This window comes from Bombina bombina, chromosome 1 (assembly GCF_027579735.1).
Source record: "Bombina bombina isolate aBomBom1 chromosome 1, aBomBom1.pri, whole genome shotgun sequence".
NCBI classification, from domain to species: Eukaryota; Metazoa; Chordata; class Amphibia; order Anura; family Bombinatoridae; genus Bombina; species Bombina bombina.
In genome coordinates this window covers 126,969,203-126,992,542 of record NC_069499.1, presented here as the reverse complement: position 1 = coordinate 126,992,542, position 23,340 = coordinate 126,969,203, and the positions used below count along the sequence as shown (strand labels likewise).

General features: G+C 38.8%; 1 protein-coding gene across 3 annotated transcripts in view; it reads left to right on the top strand.

The window, feature by feature from the left end:
* The window catches only part of DDHD1 (DDHD domain containing 1), a 428,406-nt gene that overhangs the window by 332,004 nt on the left and 73,062 nt on the right, over positions 1 to 23,340 (top strand). For all 3 annotated transcript variants that reach the window (XM_053697596.1, XM_053697597.1, XM_053697595.1), the window contains one exon: positions 17,356 to 17,599. In XM_053697596.1, the coding sequence (XP_053553571.1) occupies positions 17,356 to 17,599 (244 nt within the window). The remainder of the gene's footprint in view (positions 1 to 17,355; positions 17,600 to 23,340) is intronic.

Sequence of the window (23,340 nt, the reverse complement as noted above, 5' to 3'; positions counted from 1 at the left end):
CTAAAGAGAGAGTCGTTCATTTGTTTCTAGACGGACGATGTCACAACCGTGGCATATGTCAATCATCAAGGAGGAACTCACAGTCCTCTGGCTATGAAAGAAGTCTCTCGAATACTTGTATGGGCGGAATCCAGCTCCTGTCTAATTTCTGCGGTTCATATCCCAGGTATAGACAATTGGGAAGCGGATTATCTCAGTCGCCAAACGCTACATCCGGGCGAATGGTTTCTTCACCCAGAGGTATTTCTTCAGATTGTTCAAATATGGGGACTTCCAGAAATAGATCTGATGGCTTCTCATCTAAACAAGAAGCTTCCCAGGTATCTGTCCAGATCCAGGGATCCTCAGGCGGAAGCAGTGGATGCATTGTCACTTCCTTGGAAGTATCATCCTACTTATATCTTTCCGCCTATAGTTCTTTTTCCAAGATTCTAAAGGAACGTTCGTTTATTCTGCTGGTGGCTCCAGCATGGCCTCACAGGTTTTGGTATGCGGATCTTGTCCGGATGGCCACTTGCCAACCGTGGACTCTTCCGTTAAGACCAGACCTTCTATCGCAAGGTCCTTTTTCCCATCAGGTTCTCAAATCCTTAAATTTGAAGGTATGGAGATTGAACGCTTGATTCTCAGTCATAGAGGTTTCTCTGACTCTGTGATTAATACTATGTTACAGGCTCGTAAAACTGTATCTAGGAAGATATATTATCGAGTCTGGAAGATTTACATTTCTTGGTGTTTTTCTCATCATTTTTCTTGGCATTCTTTTAGAATTCCTAGAATTTTACAGTTTCTTCAGGATGGTTTGGATAAGGTTTGTCTGCAAGTTCCTTGAAAGGTCAAATCTCTGCTCTTTTTGTTCTTTTTCACAGAAAGATTGCTAGTCTTCCTGATATTCATTGTTTTGTACAAGCTTTGGCTCGTATAAAACCTGTTATTAAGTTAATCTCTCCTCCTTGGAGTTTGAATTTGGTTCTGGGGGCTCTTCAAGCTCCTCCGTTTGAACCTATGCATTCGCTGGATATTAAATTACTTTCTTGGAAAGTTTTGTTTCTTTTGGCCATCTCTTTTGCTAGAAGAGTTTCTGAATTATCTGCTCTTTCTTGTGAGTCTCCTTTTCTGATTTTTCATCAGGATAAGGCGGTGTTGCGAACTTCTTTTAAATTTTTACCTAAGGTTGTGAATTCTAACAACTTTAGTAGAGACATTGTGGTTCCTTCATTGTGTCCTAATCCTAAGAATTCTAAGGAAAAGTCGTTGCATTCTTTGGATGTAGTTAGAGCTTTGAAATATTATGTTGAAGCTACTAAGGATTTCCGAAAGACTTCTAGTCTATTTGTTATCTTTTCCGGGTCTAGGAAAGGTCAGAAGGCTTCTGCCATTTCTTTGGCATCTTGGTTAAAATCTTTGTTTCATCATGCCTATGTTGAGTCGGGTAAAACTCCACCTCAAAGGATTATAGCTCATTCTACTAGGTCAGTTTCTACTTCCTGGGCGTATAGGAATGAAGCTTCAGTTGATCAGATTTGCAAAGCAGCCACTTGGTCTTCTTTGCATACTTTTACTAAATTCTACCATTTTGATGTGTTTTCTTCTTCTGAAGCAGTTTTTGGTAGAAAAGTACTTCAGGCAGCTGTTTCAGTTTGATTCTTCTGCTTATAATTTCATTTTTTTTTTCATTATAAGATTTAAACTTTATTTTGGGTGTGGATTTTTTTCAGCGGAATTGGCAGTCTTTATTTTATCCCTCCCTCTCTAGTGACTCTTGCGTGGAAGATCCACATCTTGGGTAGTCATTATCCCATACGTCACTAGGTCATGGACTCTTGCCAATTACATGAAAGAAAACATAATTTATGTAAGAACGTAACTGATAAATTCATTTCTTTCATATTGGCAAGAGTCCATGAGGCCCACCCTTTTTTGTGGTGGTTATGATTTTTTTGTATAAAGCACAATTATTCCAATTCCTTATATTTATGCTTCGCACTTTTTTCTTATCACCCCACTTCTTGGCTATTCGTTACACTGATTTGTGGGTGTGGTGAGGGGTGTATTTATAGGCATTTTGAGGTTTGGGAAACTTTGCCCCTCCTGGTAGGAATGTATATCCCATACGTCACTAGCTCATGGACTCTTGCTAATATGAAAGAAATGAATTTATCAGGTAAGTTCTTACATAAATTATGTTTTTCTTTTGAATTAAACTTTCCCTATCCAAGAGATTCTTGATGTGAATTTTTTTAAATTTTATTTTACATGCAATCAATACAAAGAATCTTTGCCAGAGGCAAAAAAACATAATTTATGTAAGAACTTACCTGATAAATTAATTTCTTTCATATTAGCAAGAGTCCATGAGCTAGTGACGTATGGGATATACATTCCTACCAGGAGGGGCAAAGTTTCCCAAACCTCAAAATGCCTACAAATACACCCCTCACCACACCCACAATTCAGTTTAACGAATAGCCAAGAAGTGGGGTGATAAAAAAGTGCGAAAGCATATAAAATAAGGAATTGGAATAATTGTGCTTTATACAAAATCATAACCACCAAAAAAAAAGGGCGGGCCTCATGGACTCTTGCTAATATGAAAGAAATGAATTTATCAGTTAAGTTCTTACATAAATTATGTTTTCTTTCATGTAATTAGCAAGAGTCCATGAGCTAGTGACGTATGGGATAATGATTACCCAAGATGTGGATCTTTCCACACAAGAGTCACTAGAGAGGGAGGGATAAAATAAAGACAGCCAATTCCTGCTGAAAATAATCCACACCCAAAATAAAGTTTAATGAAAAATATAAGCAGAAGATTCAAACTGAAACCGCTGCCTGAAGTACTTTTCTACCAAAAACTGCTTCAGAAGAAGAAAATACATCAAAATGGTAGAATTTAGTAAAAGTATGCAAAGAGGACCAAGTTGCTGCTTTGCAAATCTGATCAACCGAAGCTTCATTCCTAAACGCCCAGGAAGTAGAAACTGACCTAGTAGAATGAGCTGTAATCCTTTGAGGTGGAGTTTTACCCGACTCAACATAGGCAAGATGAATTAAAGATTTCAACCAAGATGCCAAAGAAATGGCAGAAGCTTTCTGGCCTTTTCTAGAACCGGAAAAGATAACAAATAGACTGGAAGTCTTTCGGAAAGACTTAGTAGCTTCAACATAATATTTCAAAGCTCTAACAACATCCAAAGAATGCAACGATTTCTCCTTAGAATTCTTAGGATTAGGACATAATGAAGGAACCACAATTTCTCTACTAATGTTGTTGGAATTCACAACTTTAGGTAAAAATTCAAAAGAAGTTCGCAACACCGCCTTATCCTGATGAAAAATCAGAAAAGGAGACTCACAAGAAAGAGCAGATAATTCAGAAACTCTTCTGACGGAAGAGATGGCCAAAAGGAACAAAACTTTCCAAGAAAGTAATTTAATGTCCAATGAATGCATAGGTTCAAACGGAGGAGCTTGAAGAGCTCCCAGAACCAAATTCAAACTCCAAGGAGGAGAAATTGACTTAATAACAGGTTTTATACGAACCAAAGCTTGTACAAAACAATGAATATCAGGAAGAATAGCAATCTTTCTGTGAAAAAGAACAGAAAGAGCAGAGATTTGTCCTTTCAAGGAACTTGCGGACAAACCCTTATCTAAACCATCCTGAAGAAACTGTAAAATTCTCGGTATTCTAAAAGAATGCCAAGAAAAATGATGAGAAAGACACCAAGAAATATAAGTCTTCCAGACTCTATAATATATCTCTCTAGATACGGATTTACGAGCCTGTAACATAGTATTAATCACAGAGTCAGAGAAACCTCTTTGACCAAGAATCAAGCGTTCAATCTCCATACCTTTAAATTTAAGGATTTCAGATCCTGATGGAAAAAAGGACCTTGTGACAGAAGGTCTGGTCTTAACGGAAGAGTCCACGGTTGGCAAGAGGCCATCCAGACAAGATCCGCATACCAAAACCTGTGAGGCCATGCCGGAGCTACCAGCAGAACAAACGAGCATTCCTTCAGAATCTTGGAGATTACTCTTGGAAGAAGAACTAGAGGCGGAAAGATATAGGCAGGATGATACTTCCAAGGAAGTGATAAGGCATCCACTGCCTCCGCCTGAGGATCCCGGGATCTGGACAGATACCTGGGAAGTTTCTTGTTTAGATGAGACGCCATCAGATCTATTTCTGGAAGTTCCCACATTTGAACAATCTGAAGAAATACCTCTGGGTGAAGAGACCATTCGCCCGGATGCAACGTTTGGCGACTGAGATAATCCGCTTCCCAATTGTCTATACCTGGGATATGAACCGCAGAGATTAGACAGGAGCTGGATTCCGCCCAAACCAGAATTCAAGATACTTCTTTCATAGCCAGAGGACTGTGAGTCCCTCCTTGATGATTGATGTATGCCACAGTTGTGACATTGTCTGTCTGAAAACAAATGAACGATTCTCTCTTCAGAAGAGGCCAAAACTGAAGAGCTCTGAAAATTGCACGGAGTTCCAAAATATTGATCGGTAATCTCACCTCCTGAGATTCCCAAACTCCTTGTGCCGTCAGAGATCCCCACACAGCTCCCCAACCTGTGAGACTTGCATCTGTTGAAATTACAGTCCAGGTCGGAAGCACAAAAGAAGCCCCCTGAATTAAACGATGGTGATCTGTCCACCACGTTAGAGAGTGTCGAACAAACGGTTTTAAAGATATTAATTGAGATATCTTTGTGTAATCCTTGCACCATTGATTCAGCATACAGAGCTGAAGAGGTCGCATGTGAAAACGAGCAAAGGGGATCGCGTCCGATGCAGCAGTCATAAGACCTAGAATTTCCATGCATAAGGCTACCGAAGGGAAAGATTGAGACTGAAGGTTTCGACAAGCTGAAATCAATTTTAGACGTCTCTTGTCTGTTAAAGACAGAGTCATGGACACTGAATCTATCTGGAAACCCAGAAAGGTTACCCTTGTCTGAGGAATCAATGAACTTTTTGGTAAATTGATCCTCCAACCATGATCTTGAAGAAACAACACAAGTCGATTCGTATGAGATTCTGCTAAATGTAAAGACTGAGCAAGTACCAAGATATCGTCCAAATAAGGAAATACCACAATACCCTGTTCTCTGATTACAGACAGAAGGGCACCGAGAACCTTTGTAAAAATTCTTGGAGCTGTAGCTAGGCCAAACGGCAGAGCCACAAACTGGTAATGCTTGTCCAGAAAAGAGAATCTCAGGAACTGATAATGATCTGGATGAATCGGAATATGCAGATATGCATCCTGTAAATCTATTGTGGACATATAATGCCCTTGCTGAACAAAAGGCAAGATAGTCCTTACAGTTACCATCTTGAACGTTGGTATCCTCACATAACGATTCAATATTTTTAGATCCAGAACTGGTCTGAAGGAATTCTCCTTCTTTGGTACAATGAAGAGATTTGAATAAAACCCCATCCCCTGTTCCGGAACTGGAACTGGCATAATTACTCCAGCCAACTCTAGATCTGAAACACAATTCAGAAATGCTTGAGCTTTCACTGGATTTACTGGGACACGGGAAAGAAAAAATCTCTTTGCAGGGGGTCTCATCTTGAAACCAATTCTGTACCCTTCTGAAACAATGTTCTGAATCCAAAGATTGTGAACAGAATTGATCCAAATTTCTTTGAAAAAACGTAACCTGCCCCCTACCAGCTGAGCTGGAATGAGGGCCGCACCTTCATGTGGACTTAGAAGCAGGTTTTGCCTTTCTAGCAGGCTTGGATTTATTCCAGACTGGAGATGGTTTCCAAACTGAAACTGCTCCTGAGGATGAAGGATTAGGCTTTTGTTCTTTGTTGAAACGAAAGGAACGAAAACGATTATTAGCCCTGTTTTTACCTTTAGATTTTTTATCCTGTGGTAAAAAAGTTCCTTTCCCACCAGTAACAGTTGAGATAATAGAATCCAACTGAGAACCAAATAATTTGTTACCCTGGAAAGAAATGGAAAGTAGAGTCGATTTAGAAGCCATATCAGCATTCCAAGTCTTAAGCCATAAAGCTCTTCTAGCTAAAATAGCTAGAGACATAAACCTGACATCAACTCTGATAATATCAAAAATGGCATCACAGATAAAATTATTAGCATGCTGAAGAAGAATAATAATATCATGAGAATCATGATCTGTTACTTGTTGCGCTAAAGTTTCCAACCAAAAAGTTGAAGCTGCAGCAACATCAGCCAATGATATAGCAGGTCTAAGAAGATTGCCTGAACACAGATAAGCTTTTCTTAGAAAGGATTCAATTTTCCTATCTAAAGGATCCTTAAACGAAGTACCATCTGACGTAGGAATAGTAGTACGTTTAGCAAGGGTAGAAATAGCCCCATCAACTTTAGGGATTTTGTCCCAAAATTCTAATCTGTCAGACGGCACAGGATATAATTGCTTAAAACGTTTAGAAGGAGTAAATGAATTACCCAATTTATCCCATTCTTTGGAAATTACTGCAGAAATAGCATTAGGAACAGGAAAAACTTCTGGAATAACCACAGGAGATTTAAATACCTTATCTAAACGTTTAGAATTAGTATCAAGAGGACCAGAATCCTCTATTTCTAAAGCAATTAGTACTTCTTTAAGTAAAGAACGAATAAATTCCATTTTAAATAAATATGAAGATTTATCAGCATCAATCTCTGAGACAGAATCCTCTGAACCAGAAGAGTCATCAGAATCAGAATGATGATGTTCATTTAAAAATTCATCTGTAGGGAGAGAAGTTTTAAAAGATTTTTTACGTTTACTAGAAGGAGAAATAACAGACATAGCCTTCTTGATGGATTCAGAAACAAAATCTCTTATGTTATCAGGAACATTCTGCACCTTAGATGTTGAAGGAACTGCAACAGGCAATGGTACTTTACTAAAGGAAATATTATCTGCATTAACAAGTTTGTCATGACAATTAATACAAACAACAGCCGGAGAAATAGCTACCAAAAGTTTACAGCAGATACACTTAGCTTTGGTAGATCCAGCACTAGACAGCGATTTTCCTGTAGTATCTTCTGACTCAGATGCAACGTGAGACATCTTGCAATATGTAAGAGAAAAAACAACATATAAAGCAAAATTGATCAAATTCCTTAAATGACAGTTTCAGGAATGGGAAAAAATGCCAAAGAACAAGCTTCTAGCAACCAGAAGCAATGAAAAATGAGACTTAAATAATGTGGAGACAAAAGCGACGCCCATATTTTTTAGCGCCAAATAAGACGCCCACATTATTTGGCGCCTAAATGCTTTTGGCGCCAAAAATGACGCCACATCCGGAACGCCGACATTTTTTTGGCGCAAAATAACGTCAAAAAATGACGCAACTTCCGGCGACACGTATGACGCCGGAAACGGAAAAGTTTTTTTGCGCCAAAAAAGTCCGCGCCAAGAATGACGCAATAAAATGAAGCATTTTCAGCCCCCGCGAGCCTAACAGCCCACAGGGAAAAAGAGTCAAATTTTTGAAGGTAAGAAAAAATGATTAATTCAAATGCATTATCCCAAATATGAAACTGACTGTCTGAAAAATAAGGAATGTTGAATATTCTGAGTCAAGGCAAATAAATGTTTGAATACATATATTTAGAACTTTATAAACAAAGTGCCCAACCATAGCTTAGAGTGTCACAGAAAATAAGATTTACTTACCCCAGGACACTCATCTACATGTTTGTAGAAAGCCAAACCAGTACTGAAACGAGAATCAGCAGAGGTAATGGTATATATAAGAGTATATCGTCGATCTGAAAAGGGAGGTAAGAGATGAATCTCTACGACCGATAACAGAGAACCTATGAAATAGACCCCGTAGAAGGAGATCACTGCATTCAAATAGGCAATACTCTCCTCACATCCCTCTGACATTCACTGCACGCTGAGAGGAAAACCGGGCTCCAACTTGCTGCGGAGCGCATATCAACGTAGAATCTAGCACAAACTTACTTCACCACCTCCCTCGGGGTGTGGGTGTGGTGAGGGGTGTATTTGTAGGCATTTTGAGGTTTGGGAAACTTTGCCCCTCCTGGTAGGAATGTATATCCCATACGTCACTAGCTCATGGACTCTTGCTAATTACATGAAAGAAAAATCAAAAGTAAAATGTATACAAATGATGAAGTACAATAACTTAGTTACCATTGCAAAAATAAAACGAACTCTCAATTGCATTTATATTATATTTCTTCTATCATGCTCTATAAAAATCAATAATTTCATACAAAAACAATGACAAGTGCAATAGTAGAACTGCTACATCTCTTTATATTAATGTTTAGAGGTGATAGACATTTTCTGTTTTGTTTTTTTTTCAAAACTTCTGTCTTCTTTGTAAAACTATTCGCTTTAATATCATAAAACTCAAATACCAATTGTCAGAACTTCCGGGCAGCGGCCATGTTCGGTCACACTTCTGCAAGCTGCTCCAGTATCTCGGTGATATCTACATAAAATCGCCTTATTGACAAAGCATCTACAACAATGGGTGACATAATCATACTCTACTAAGAAAACTCTATTTCATGAGCTCTATCTTGTTGAGATCGCTGTTAGCTTCAGAGCCCGGAGCTATGTTTGAGGTGGTGGCCTACAACATCATCCACAAGGAAAACCCCTGGCAGGGTGCTTTTCGGCCCCTCTCGTTAGCTACCAAGACTCAGCCATATTAAAAAACACAGGTAGCAGATCTACTTACTAGAGAGACATATACCAACTATAATACAAAGTGATGTACCTTTGCTGACTACTCCACTCCGAAGCATATCCGAGTGATTAAGCGAGATGAAGATGGAGCCAGTTAATTTTCTTATGACCGAGCTAAGTAATCTCTTAGATGCTTGCCAAGCTGAATTTACAGATAATCTGCGAGTTGCATTTACCCTACCTGTGACTAACAGTGCTGAAGTCAATTTTCTAACAGCTCCTTCTCCTGTGATAGAAGGGGGCTGCATCGCTTTGGGGCCCCCTCGACAGCTGCCTGCCCTCTCGAGCAGCAAACAAGTTCAAGAACAAGGAAACCTGCATATGACACAGTTAATTGCTTCCCCGGAGTTTGCTACCCTAGCAATAGAAGCAACTTGGTAGACGGTGCTAGTCGCAGTTTACTAAATGACAATCAGATAAAGGTGTGAATGGATCTTACAACCAAAAGCCTATTCTCACATAGAAACAGTGTCTCCGCAAGTACTGCACTATATTTCACTCTTTAGTTTTAAAGCCTCAAGTGATGTCCTGGGACTCAGATCAGTCATCTCTATGTATCAATGGAGACACTCATCGCCTTGGATTGCATGTGTAAAGCCCTTGCGATATTTAAACGTGGGGCTTTGATATTCAGAGAGCAGCTAATGGGAGTCATCTAGCCTGGAGATTCTGGATAGGTTGAAGCCCATTAATACAGTGTCAACACCCCATCTCCTGGACAGATAGGTGTGCTTGTGCTATAGCCGTGACCGAAATTTGCTTTATGCAGAACATTGCAAACACCGGACTCTATGACGGTTGCTAACCTGATGTACCGGTTTAGTCATAGGTATCTGTATATTTTTGTGTTTACAGCATTATTTTTTTATTTGAATAAGAATCAATCTAAGATATGTAGTTATAGTTTACCTTGTTCTCAACAATTAGCTATCCTGCAGAGTATAGTCACTTATAAGTCCAACAGATTCCAATAATTGCTAAGTTTTGCTAGCGCACAGGTTTCAACCCTTACATATTTAAGTGCATACAAACGTAAAATTGCAGGCTGGTGCCTATTTAAGGCTCCACTATGCAAGGTGTAGCTTCAGTCCAGCATTTAATCAGCTCATCCCTATTTTTCCTCCTAGTAACTTATATGTTCCTGAGACAATATATCTGGATATATCGCTTTGTAATGCTAAAGCTTGTTTTTTTCTGAGTTATGATGCAACACTTTATCTTGTTCTTAATGATTAGCTGCCATACATAATATATTCACCTGTAAACTTGATATGTCCTGACATTTACTACAAGTGTAGCTAGTGTATAATTTAATCCCCCATGAGAGACACAATAATGGTCTAAGCCTATTTAGTTTGGTTAGTACACACACTTGTGAACCTACTTATTTGTGTCTACTTAAGGTTCTATTACCTAAGTTTTGGAGTTAGACAAATGTTTATTCAACCCATTTCTAACTATTCTCCAGATAATTTTTATACTCATGTGACAGTGGATTTCGATATGTTAGTGAGGAATGTTTTTGTTTATTTTGAGATACATTGCAATGGTTTACTTTGTATTTAATGAATAGTTGACATGCAAATCATCTCTAACTGTAAATCTGATATGCCCTAAAACTTTCCATAACTAGCTGAGGTACCGTTTATCACCTTATGAGGGATACAGCAATGACACCAGCCTTTATATGTTTAGGTGCATACACATGTAAAATTGTATATTTTGGCCCACTTTAGGTTCTCTTACTCGCTATAAAATAAATCTGATAATGCGGCCTGCATTTATCTATTCTCAAGGTTATGTGCATGCTAGTACGATAATATATACTGATACAATATCTTTATAAAACCCACTGCATATAAGAATTTTATACCAAAATAGTTAACTTTCCCAGTTACCTAATATTCCATGCCAGGCTTATATAACTCCTGAACCACAACCTGTATATCTAATATATGTCTAGAGCTTCATAAGATAGGATATTGAGCTGACTCATCTTTTAAATAGGGGTGTATATCTTGAGTATATCGCAAACTATTTCAAGATTGGCAAGAGGTGCAGAGGAGTTTAGTATCTTTCAGTAAACTCTCTCTAATTCAGAAATATAAAGGTATAATTTTTAGTATCTGCTACCCATCACACTTAAATTGTATAAAAAAAAATAATATATGGTTCTTCAATGTGGACCCAAGAGAGGTCTCCGTCATTTCAGATTACCTACATTCGCATCTCAGATTATCCTTTGCTGGGAGCTCCAAGAGTGGCCTCTTGAATTAGTAATGTAGGTTTACAGTTGAGTTTAGCAAACAATGTTTATATTTCTTCTCCTTCATGTCATATTAAAATGCAAAGTATGTTGACCCTGATTTAGACAAATTGTCAAGCTTTGAAAATTTCTCGATTTTCCTTGTTTTATGTATTATGACATTCAATGTTTGTAAGCTTTGAATTGAACCTTAATAAAAAAAAAATACCAATGTCTAAACAACAACTACTTTAATACATTGATTATCTTAGGTTTCTTTATTATCCAACTTTTAATAATTATCCAACAATACTGCTAAAAGCAGGGTGGATGAAATTCAATTATTTAATTTGTTTGTTTTAAATCTGATTTTTTTTTCCAATTAAATATGATTTCTTTCTTTTTTTTAGTAAAATGCTTTTTGAGGCAAAATCTATCTAAAGATAGTTTTATATTTAATTTCTCCAACATAGGTGTGTCCGGTCCACGGCGTCATCCTTACTTGTGGGATATTCTCTTCCCCAACAGGAAATGGCAAAGAGCCCAGCAAAGCTGGTCACATGATCCCTCCTAGGCTCCGCCTACCCCAGTCATTCTCTTTGCCGTTGTACAGGCAACATCTCCACGGAGATGGCTTAGAGTTTTTTAGTGTTTAACTGTAGTTTTTATTATTCAATCAAGAGTTTGTTATTTTAAAATAGTGCTGGTATGTACTATTTACTCAGAAACAGAAAAGAGATGAAGATTTCTGTTTGTATGAGGAAAATGATTTTAGCAACCGTTACTAAAATCCATGGCTGTTCCACACAGGACTGTTGAGAGGAATTAACTTCAGTTGGGGGAACAGTGAGCAGTCTCTTGCTGCTTGAGGTATGACACATTCTAACAAGACGATGTAATGCTGGAAGCTGTCATTTTCCCTATGGGATCCGGTAAGCCATGTTTATTAAGATAGTAAATAAGGGCTTCACAAGGGCTTATTAAGACTGTAGACTTTTTCTGGGCTAAATCGATTCATTATTAACACATATTTAGCCTTGAGGAATCATTTAATCTGGGTATTTTGATAAGATTATATCGGCAGGCACTTTTTTAGACACCTTATTCTTTAGGGGCTTTCCCAAATCATAGGCAGAGCCTCATTTTCGCACCGGTGTTGCGCACTTGTTTTTGAGAGGCATGACATGCAGTCGCATGTGTGAGGAGCTCTGATACATAGAAAAGACTTTCTGAAGGCGTCATTTGGTATCGTATTCCCCTTTGGGCTTGGTTGGGTCTCAGCAAAGCAGATACCAGGGACTGTAAAGGGGTTAAAGTTAAAAACGGCTCCGGTTCCGTTATTTTAAGGGTTAAAGCTTCCAAATTTGGTGTGCAATACTTTTAAGGCTTTAAGACACTGTGGTGAAATTTTGGTGAATTTTGAACAATTCCTTCATATTTTTTCGCAATTGCAGTAATAAAGTGTGTTCAGTTTAAAATTTAAAGTGACAGTAACGGTTTTATTTTAAAACGTTTTTTGTACTTTGTTATCAAGTTTATGCCTGTTTAACATGTCTGAACTACCAGATAGACTGTGTTCTGAATGTGGGGAAGCCAGAGTTCCTTCTCATTTAAATAAATGTGATTTATGTGAGTCACGACCGACGCCAGTCTGATGGGCTGGGGCGCGGTCTGGGGATCCCTGAAAGCTCAGGGTCTTTGGTCTCGGGAAGAATCTCTTCTACCGATAAATATTCTGGAACTGAGAGCGATATTCAATGCTCTCAAGGCTTGGCCTCAGCTAGCGAGGGCCAAGTTCATACGGTTTCAATCAGACAACATGACAACTGTTGCGTACATCAACCATCAGGGGGGAACAAGGAGTTCCCTGGCGATGGAAGAAGTGACCAAAATCATTCAATGGGCGGAGTCTCACTCCTGCCACCTGTCTGCAATCCACATCCCAGGAGTGGAAAATTGGGAAGCGGATTTTCTGAGTCGTCAGACATTGCATCCGGGGGAGTGGGAACTCCATCCGGAAATCTTTGTCCAAATCACTCAACTGTGGGGCATTCCAGACATGGATCTGATGGCCTCTCGTCAGAACTTCAAAGTTCCTTGCTACGGGTCCAGATCCAGGGATCCCAAGGCGGCTCTAGTGGATGCACTAGTAGCACCTTGGACCTTCAAACTAGCTTATGTATTCCCGCCGTTTCCTCTCATCCCCAGGCTGGTAGCCAGGATCAATCAGGAGAGGGCGTCGGTGATCTTGATAGCTCCTGCGTGGCCACGCAGGACTTGGTATGCAGATCTGGTGAATATGTCATCGGCTCCACCATGGAAGCTACCTTTGAGACGAGACCTTCTTGTTCAAGGTCCGTTCGAACATCCGAATCTGGTCTCACTCCAGCTGACTGCTTGGAGATTGAACGCTTGATCTTATCGAAGCGAGGGTTCTCAGATTCTGTTATCGATACTCTTGTTCAGGCCAGAAAGCCTGTAACTAGAAAGATTTACCACAAAATTTGGAAAAAATATATCTGTTGGTGTGAATCTAAAGGATTCCCTTGGGACAAGGTTAAGATTCCTAAGATTCTATCCTTCCTTCAAGAAGGATTGGAAAAAGGATTATCTGCAAGTTCCCTGAAGGGACAGATTTCTGCCTTGTCTGTGTTACTTCACAAAAAGCTGGCAGCTGTGCCAGATGTTCAAGCCTTTGTTCAGGCTCTGGTTAGAATCAAGCCTGTTTACAAACCTTTGACTCCTCCTTGGAGTCTCAACTTAGTTTTTTCAGTTCTTCAGGGGGTTCCGTTTGAACCCTTACATTCCGTTGATATTAAGTTATTATCTTGGAAAGTTTTGTTTTTGGTTGCAATTTCTTCTGCTAGAAGAGTTTCAGAATTATCTGCTCTGCAGTGTTCTCCTCCTTATCTGGTGTTCCATGCAGATAAGGTGGTTTTACGTACTAAACCTGGTTTTCTTCCAAAAGTTGTTTCTAACAAAAACATTAACCAGGAGATTATCGTACCTTCTCTGTGCCCGAAACCAGTTTCAAAGAAGGAACGTTTGTTGCACAATTTGGATGTTGTTCGCGCTCTAAAATTCTATTTAGACGCTACAAAGGATTTTAGACAAACATCTTCCTTGTTTGTTGTTTATTCCGGTAAAAGGAGAGGTCAAAAAGCAACTTCTACCTCTCTCTCTTTTTGGATTAAAAGCATCATCAGATTGGCTTACGAGACTGCCGGACGGCAGCCTCCCGAAAGAATCACAGCTCATTCCACTAGGGCTGTGGCTTCCACATGGGCCTTCAAGAACGAGGCTTCTGTTGATCAGATATGTAAGGCAGCGACTTGGTCTTCACTGAACACTTTTACCAAATTTTACAAGTTTGATACTTTTGCTTCTTCTGAGGCTATTTTTGGGAGAAAGGTTTTGCAAGCCGTGGTGCCTTCCATCTAGGTGACCTGATTTGCTCCCTCCCATCATCCGTGTCCTAAAGCTTTGGTATTGGTTCCCACAAGTAAGGATGACGCCGTGGACCGGACACACCTATGTTGGAGAAAACAGAATTTATGTTTACCTGATAAATTACTTTCTCCAACGGTGTGTCCGGTCCACGGCCCGCCCTGGTTTTTTAATCAGGTCTGATAATTTATTTTCTTTAACTACAGTCACCACGGTATCATATGGTTTCTCCTATGCAAATATTCCTCCTTAACGTCGGTCGAATGACTGGGGTAGGCGGAGCCTAGGAGGGATCATGTGACCAGCTTTGCTGGGCTCTTTGCCATTTCCTGTTGGGGAAGAGAATATCCCACAAGTAAGGATGACGCCGTGGACCGGACACACCGTTGGAGAAAGTAATTTATCAGGTAAACATAAATTCTGTTATTCAGTCTATTTCAAAAGTTTTATTCATCCTGAAATCAGGACTAGTTTTTTAATGATATTGCATGAGACTATATATTCATGGCTATAGTGTTTAATCATTTCACAATGTTATGCTCTCCTTGAGGTTTCTGTGAGATTATTTTGGGCATTTTTTTTTCTTTCTAGAACATATAACATTCTTGGTTTTGTAGTTCTCAAAACTGTAAATTTGTGTCTGCAGAAATAACGTGCCTCTTCTTCACAGCAAAATGTTATAAAATAAACATACACAAGTTGAGAAATAGACCATAAAAGGGACATTAAGCACTAAAATGCTAGGTAGGATGATACATTCATATAAAAGATTAGTCTGAGAATGACATGTAAATGTATTTTTTAAATTTCCATTAGCTGTTTAAATAGTGACAAAATAAGTGTCACTAATGGGAGCTGCCATGTTATAACTTAGGTTACCTTCTCTGCTGTGCCTAATTAGAGACAGTTATAAATAGGTCACTAGAGCGTGCAGCCAATGGTTGTGTGGAATATAAATGTTCTGCACTTCCATTTCTAACAGGAATTGGAAAGCTCACAATTTCAGAGTGGAATTGCACGAAAGGGAGACTAAATAAATAAATAAATAAAGTACATTGTAGAGCATATATATACTGTATATGTGTGTGTGTGTGTGTGTGTATATATATATATATATATATATATATATATATATATATATATATATAATTAATATATATATATATATATATATATGATGTATAATTTTTTATTACCATCTCAAAGTGTTCTTTTAATTTCCCTTTAAGGGATATTAACCCAATATTGTTCTTTTATTATTCGAATAGAACATTCAAATTTAGATTCTGTACTATTATCAAATGTGCTTCATTCTGTTGGTATCCTTTGTTTAAGGAGCAGCAACGCACTACTGTAAGCTAGCTAAACACATTGGGTGAGCCAATGACAAGAGACTTATATGTGCAGCCACTAATCAAAAGCTAGCCAAGAGAAGAAAGCAAGTTAGATGATAGAAGTACATAGGAAAGTTGTTTAAAATTGATCTAAATGATCATGTGAGTTTAATTTTGATTTTACTGTCCCTTTGAATCCTATTGTTCCCCTATAAATCTTTGTACACATAATCAATCTCTTACAATAAATAGAAGATTGTTTGGAGTGGACTAGATTTGCACAAGGATCTAAGTGTGAGGAGGGAGGGGCAAACATTAAAATTCACTTCTATTACCACACAGTCATGCATACTTTCTAAAGCACCAGATCTTACTGATCATGTGCAAGAGTACACCATATATACATATGTGTTTTGTGATTGGCTGATGGCCACATGATACAGAGTGAGTGAAAATGGAATTAAGCAGAAATTTTCCAGAAAAAAATACTACTTCTTTGAAGTTCAAAGTTTTTCTTTCACTAAACAACTTACAACACAACAAGCATACAACTTTTCAAATTTACTTCTATTATCCTGTTTGCTTCATTCTCTTGGTGTTATTTTTTGAAGGATCAGTAATGCACTACTGTAAACTAACTGAACATACCAGGTTAGCTGATGACAAGGTACTGTATATATGTGAAACCAAGAGAACAAAGAAAATTAGTTGTTGGAAGTAAATTGGAAAGTAGAATCCTGAAAGTTTGATTTTGACTGTAACTTTAATAAACTATTCCCATGCTTTAAACATCTAGACTCTAGAGGGACAAAAGGCAATTTGAGTGTAAAATATGTTGTTGAATGTTTTATATCTAAATTGCCTTATTTTGCTTTAGCTTTTTCAATGTGTTGAACACAAAGATCACTGTACCATGCAGTTCACTAGCACTATATATGTCCCTAGTTTATAGAGCACCACATGTATGACTCTTTAATCCTTTAGAATCAGCATGTAGGCCTCCATTGTAATCCTTTAGTAGAGCAATGCGATCATATCCTATATACACGATCAGGTGATCCTTGGCTTATTTATTTTTTCTAAATAAACATTTCATTTGAAATCCTCCTTCTACAAATTAGAAAAAAATACCCATTTTGTGTTAATTATATAAAAGGAAATGTAGTTAAATGTGAAAACCTATATGAACCCGGTGTTTCACGGGTTTTCCACAAGCAGATAATTGATTCAGTAATAATTATGTTTAATGTGTTTAAAACGTATATATATATATATATATATATATATATATGACGTTTGGGGCACCTCACGGTCTATTGGCTAAGGTGACTCAAAATACCTAGTGGCCGTCTCTGTAAAGCTCTAGTCTCAGGCACAAATATCTACAAACATCTGTCAATGCTTCAAGGGTCTTTCAGCGGATTGTGGAGAGTCACAATTTCAAGTCAAAAGTAAAACATTATTAATTATTCAGTGTAATGAAAAACTAACTAAAGAAGTCCCAGTGTTGTCTGTATTCATGTTTGTATTTCCAAGAAGTTAATTTGAGTCTTCTCTTTTTCTAATTTGCAGGCCTATAGACTTGAACCCTTAATACTGAAACATTACAGCAATATCTCACCTGTCCAAATCCACTCATCTCACACCACAAACCCAATACCCTATAAGCTTATGAAACCATGCTTTATCAACCCTTCCAAAGAAACTACCTCAGTATCTGACACCGAAAGCATACCAAGCCCAAGCATTTCACCAGTCCTGCCTCGAAGACATTATGGCGAATCCATAACCAACATAGGCAAAGCAAGTATTTTAGGTAAAGTTTTTTTGTGGTGGTTTACTTGGTAACAGACCACAAATAATAAATCTACTTTATTGGGTAACCTGGGAATATGGAAGATGTCTTACTGAAGGGTTCATTGAATTCTGGTTAATATAATGAAAAGCACAGATGTATATTAAAGGGACATAAAAGTAACCACATATTTTTTCTTTCATGATTTAGACAGAACATGTGGTTTTAAACAACTTTTCAATTTACTTCTATTATCTACTTTGTTTTATTTTCTTGGTATCCTTAAATGGCTCAGGAGTTGCTGATTGGTCGCCGCATTTTTATGCCTCATTTTATTAGCTGGGTCCCAGTAGTGCATTGCGTCCAAGGATACCAAGAGAATGAAACAAATTAAATAATAGAAATAAATTGCAAAGTTGTTTAAAATTGTATTCTCTGTCTGAATCATGAGAGAAACATTTTGCATTTTATTTACCTTTTAATGGTTGCTCTTAAGAAAAAAACTTATTTTTATTTAATGTTTGGCAAACTGAAATATGAAATGACAAAGATACCATTTTATGTTTTTGTTTAGCATATTCCATTATCTTGATACCATAGGCTCATTTTAACTGCCAGTTGCCCACTTAGATTTTAGTTTCTACCTCTGTTAATACTCCATGGAAATATTTTTATTTCAATTCATACTCTAAAAGTCCACAACCACCTAAGCCATATTTACATGGTGATATGTCCATCTACAGCTGTGGCTCTCAGGCTTTTTCAACCCATGTTTTCTGTCTCTGACACTCCAAGATGAGCACATTACAGGAACAAATAACTGAAACTATTGTGCAGCTCTATTCCCACTCCAAACAATCTTCTATTTATTGAGCTCCTTAAAACTTAGTACGGGGTCAATTCTGTGTATATGGAATTGCAGGGGAACAATGGGATTAAAAGGATAGTAAAGGCAAAATTAAATTTTAAAGTAAATGTCCATTTTGACGAATTAGTGCCCGGTTTTTAATAAACCTATTAAAAACAAGGGCACTTTAATTCATCAAAATTGACATTTCACTGTTTTCTTAAAAAATGTACCTTTTAATCCTGGCAGCCGCTCCAGCACTTCCTCCGCCCGTCGCAAGCCGTCTTCGTGGGTCCAAAATGATGAATCCGGCTTCCTCCAATCACAGTCCAAGATTCCCCCGGGGGGGGGGGGGGGGAAGCTGTGATTGGAGGAAGCCTGATTCGTCATTTCTGACGTCTGCATGGGCTTCCGACAGCCGGGGGAAATGCTGGAGCTGCTGCAAGGATTAAAAGTTAAGTTTTTTGAAGAATACAGTAAAATGTCAATTTTGATGCATTAAAGTGCCCTTGTTTTTAATAGGTTTATTAAAAACCGGGCACTAATTCATCAAAATGGACCTTCACTTTAATGATTCAGATAGAGCGTATAATTTTAAACAACTTTATTATGTACTTCTACTATATAATTTGCTTTGTTCTTTTGGTATATTTGTTGAAAAGCATACATAGGCAGGCTCAGTGGCAGCAATACACTAGTGGGAGCCAGCTGCTGATTGGTGGCTACACATATATGCCTCTTGTCATTTCTCACTCGGTGTGTTCAGGTAGCTCCCAGAAGGGCATTGCTGCCTTTACAACAAAGGATACCAAGAAAATGAAGCACATTTGGTAATAGAAGTAAATATGAGTCGTTTGTATACTCTATTTGAATCATTAAAAAAAAAAAAGAGGGGTTATGTGTCTCCAAGGTCTAGTTCTCAACTTTGTATGTTTATTTATAAAATTTTTGCTGTGAAGAAGGGGCACGTTATTTCTAAAGACTCACATTTCTCTTGTTAAGTGTATCCAGTCCACGGATCATCCATTACTTATGGAATATATTCTCCTTCCCAACAGGAAGCTGCAAGAGTCCACCCACAGCAAAGCTGCTATATAGCTCCTCCCCTAACTGCCATATTCAGTCATTCTCTTGCAAGCCTCAACATAGATAGGAGGTTGTGAGAGTCTGTGGTGCTTTCTACTTAGTTTATTCTTCAATCAAAAGTTTGTTATTTTTAAATGGCACCGGAGTGTGCTGTTTATCTCAGGCAGTATTTGGAAGAAGAATCTGCCTGCGTTTTTCTATGATCTTAGCAGACGTAACTAAGATCCATTTGCTGTTCTCACACATTCTGAGGAGTGAGGTACTTCAGAGGGGGAATGGCGTGCAGGTTTTCCTGCAGATAAGGTATGTGCAGTAAAATATTTTTCTAGGAATGGAATTGACTAAGAAAATACTGCTGATACCGAAGTAATGTAAGTAAAGCCTTAAATGCAGCGATAGCGTCTGGTATCAGGCTTATTAATAGAGATACATACTCTTGTAAAAATGTGTTTTAAAACGTTTGCTGGCATGTTTAATCGTTTTTTAACATATGTTTGGTGATAAAACTTATTGGGGCCTAAGTTTTTTCCACATGGCTGGCTTAAATTTTGCATAGAAACAATTTCCACTGTTATAGTATAAAAGTTACAGTTGGTGCAGTTAAAATTACAAACAGTGACATTCAGCTTCCCTCAGCAGTCCCCTGCATGCTATAGGACATCTCTGAAGGGCTCAAAAGGGCTTCAAAAGTAGGAGCTGTTATGACTGTTTAAAACATATTTTTCGTTTTGTTATTCTGTTTTTTGTATTAAGGGGTTAATCATCCATTTGCAAGTGGGTGCAATGCTCTGCTAACTTGTTACATACACTGTAAAAATTTTGTTAGTTTAACTGCCTTTTTTTCACTGTTATTTCAAATTTTGGCAAAATTTGTTTCTCTTAAAGGCACAGTAACGTTTTATATATTTGCTTGTTAACTTGATTTAAAGTGTTTTCCAAGCTTACTAGTCTCATTATTAGTCTGTTCTAACATGTCTGACATAGAGGAAGCTCTGTGTTCATTATGTTTTAAAGCCATGGTGGAACCCCATCTTAGAATGTGTACCAGATGTACTGATTTCATGTTAAACAATAAAGATCATTTTTTGTCTTTAAAAACATTATCACCAGAGGATTCTGTCGTGGGGGTAGTTATGCCGACTAACTCTCCCCACGTGTCAGACCTTTTGACTCCCGCTTTAGGGACTCACGCTCAAATGGCGCCAAGTACATCAAGGGCACCCATAGCGTTTCTTTACCAGGGGATTCTGTCGAGGGGAAAGTTATGCCGACTAACTCTCCCCACGTGTCAGACCCTTCGACTCCCGCTTCAGGGACTCACGCTCAAATGGCGCCAAGTACATCAAGGGCGCCCATAGCGTTTATTTTACAAGACATGGCAAAGGTGGTGAATAATATTCTGGCAGCAGTATTAGTCAGACTACCTGAAATTAAAGGAAAGCAGTTAGCTCTGGGGGTAGATACAGTGCATACAGACGCTTTAAGAACCATGTATGATACTACCTCACAATATGCTTAGTCTGTGGGTGATTTTTTTTTTTGACTCAGGGAAGATGATTTAACCTGATTCTGATATTTCTACATTTAAAATTTATGCTTGAGAACCTCCACTTGTTGCTCAGGGAGGCTTTGGCTGCTCTGAATGAATGTGTACAATCGCAGGGCCAGAGAAATTGTGTAGACTGGATAAATAATATGCAGTGCCGGTGTGTACTGATGTTTTTCCAATACCTAAAGAGGTTTACTAAAAAAAATTTTTAATAAGGAATGGGATAGACCAGGTGTGCCGTTCTCTTCCCCTCCTATTTTTTAGAAGAATGTTTTCTAATAGTTACCACCACACGGGACTTCTGGCAGACAGTTCCTAAGGTGGAGAGAAGAGTTTCTACTCTAGCTAAGCGTACCACTACCTCTGACGAGGACAGTTGTGCTTTTTAGATCCAATGGATAAAAAATGTTTATTCAACAGGGTTTTATCCTGCAGCCCCTTGCATACATTGCTTCTGTCACTGCTGCTGCGGCGTTCTGGGTTGAGTCTCTTGATGAGGCTTTACAGTTAAGCGACTCCATTGGATGAATATAGTTGACAAGCTTATGCTAGCCAATTCCTTTGTTTTCTGATGCCTTGTTCATTTGACTAGACTAACGGCTAAGAATTCTGTTTTTTACTATACTGGCGCGCAGAGCGCTATGGCTTATATCATGGTCAGCTGTCGTGACTTTAATAAATAAGCTACTTAACTTCCCTTCAAGGGGCAGACCCTATTCGGGCCTGGTTTGAAGGAGATTATTGCTTATATCACTGGAGGAAAAGGTCATGCCCTTCCTCAGGATAGGTCTAAATCAAGGGCAAAAAAAAAAAAAAAAAAGTCTAATTTTCGTACCTTTTAAAAACTTCAGGGCAGGTGTGGCATCCTCTTCCTCTAAGGCAAAACAAGAGGGAATTTTTGCTCAGTCCAAGGCGGTCTGGAGACAATCGGACCTGGAACAAAGATAAGCAGGCCAAGGAGCCTGCTGCTGCCTCTAAGGCAGCATGAAGGAACGGACCCCTATCCGGTAACGGATCCTATAGGGGGCAGACTTTCATTCTTTGCCCAGGCGTGGGCAAGAGATGCCCAGGATCCCTAGGCATTGGAATTTATATCCCAGAGATATCTTCTGGATTTCAAAGATTCCCCCCCAAAAAAAGGGGAGATTTCGCCTTTCACAATTATCTGCAAACCAGATAAAGGAGGCATTCTTACATTGTGTACGAGATCCATCCAGTTCCAAGAGAGGAACAGGGACAGAGTTTTTACTCAAATCTGTTTGTGGTTCCCAAGGAGAGGGAACCTTCAGACCTATTTTGGATCTAAAGATCTTAAACAAATTCCTCAGAATTCCGTCATTTAAGATGGAAACTATTCGTACCATCTTAACTATGATCCAGGAGAGTCAATAGAGAACTACAATGGATTTGAAGGATGCTTATCCTCACATTGTGATGCATAAAGATCACCATCGTTTTTCAGGTTTGCCTTTCTAGACAGGCATTACCAGTTTGTAGCTCTTTCCTTTGGGATATCTACAGCCCCAAGAATCTTTATGGAGGTTCTGGGGTCGCTTTGGCGGTCCTTAGACCGCGGGGCATAGAAGTGGCCCCTTATTTAGACGACATCCTGATACAGGCGTCAAACATCCAAATTGCCCAGTCTCATACGGACGTAGTACTGGCATTTCTGAGATCACATGGGTGGAAAGTGAACAAGGAAAGAGTTCTCTATCCCCAATCTCAAGGGTTTCCCTCCTAGGGACTCTGATAGATTCTGTAGAAATGAAAATTTACCTGACGGAGTCCAGGTTGTCAAAGTTTCTAAATTTCTGCCGTGTTTTTTTCATCCCATCCGCGCCCTTCGGTGGCTCAGTACATGAATGAAATCGGCTTAATGGTAGCGGCAAGGGACATAGTACCGTTTGCACGTCTACATTTCAGACCGCTGCAACTATGCATGCTCAGTCAGAGGAACGGGGATTACACAGATTTGTCCCCCTGTTAAACCTGGACCAAGAGACCAGAGATTCTCTTCTCTGGTGACTATGTCGGGTCCATCTGTCCAAGGGTATGACCTTCCGCAGGTCAGATGGGACAATTGTTACAATAGATGCCAGCCTTTTAGGTTGGGATGCAGTCTGGAACTCCCTGAAGGCTCAGGGATAGTGGACTTAGGAGGAGACCCTCCTTCTAATAAATATTCTGGAACTGGGAGTGATATTCCATGCTCTTCAGACTTGGCCTCAGTTAGCAACTCTGAGGTACATCATACTCAGTCGGACAATATACACGACTGTG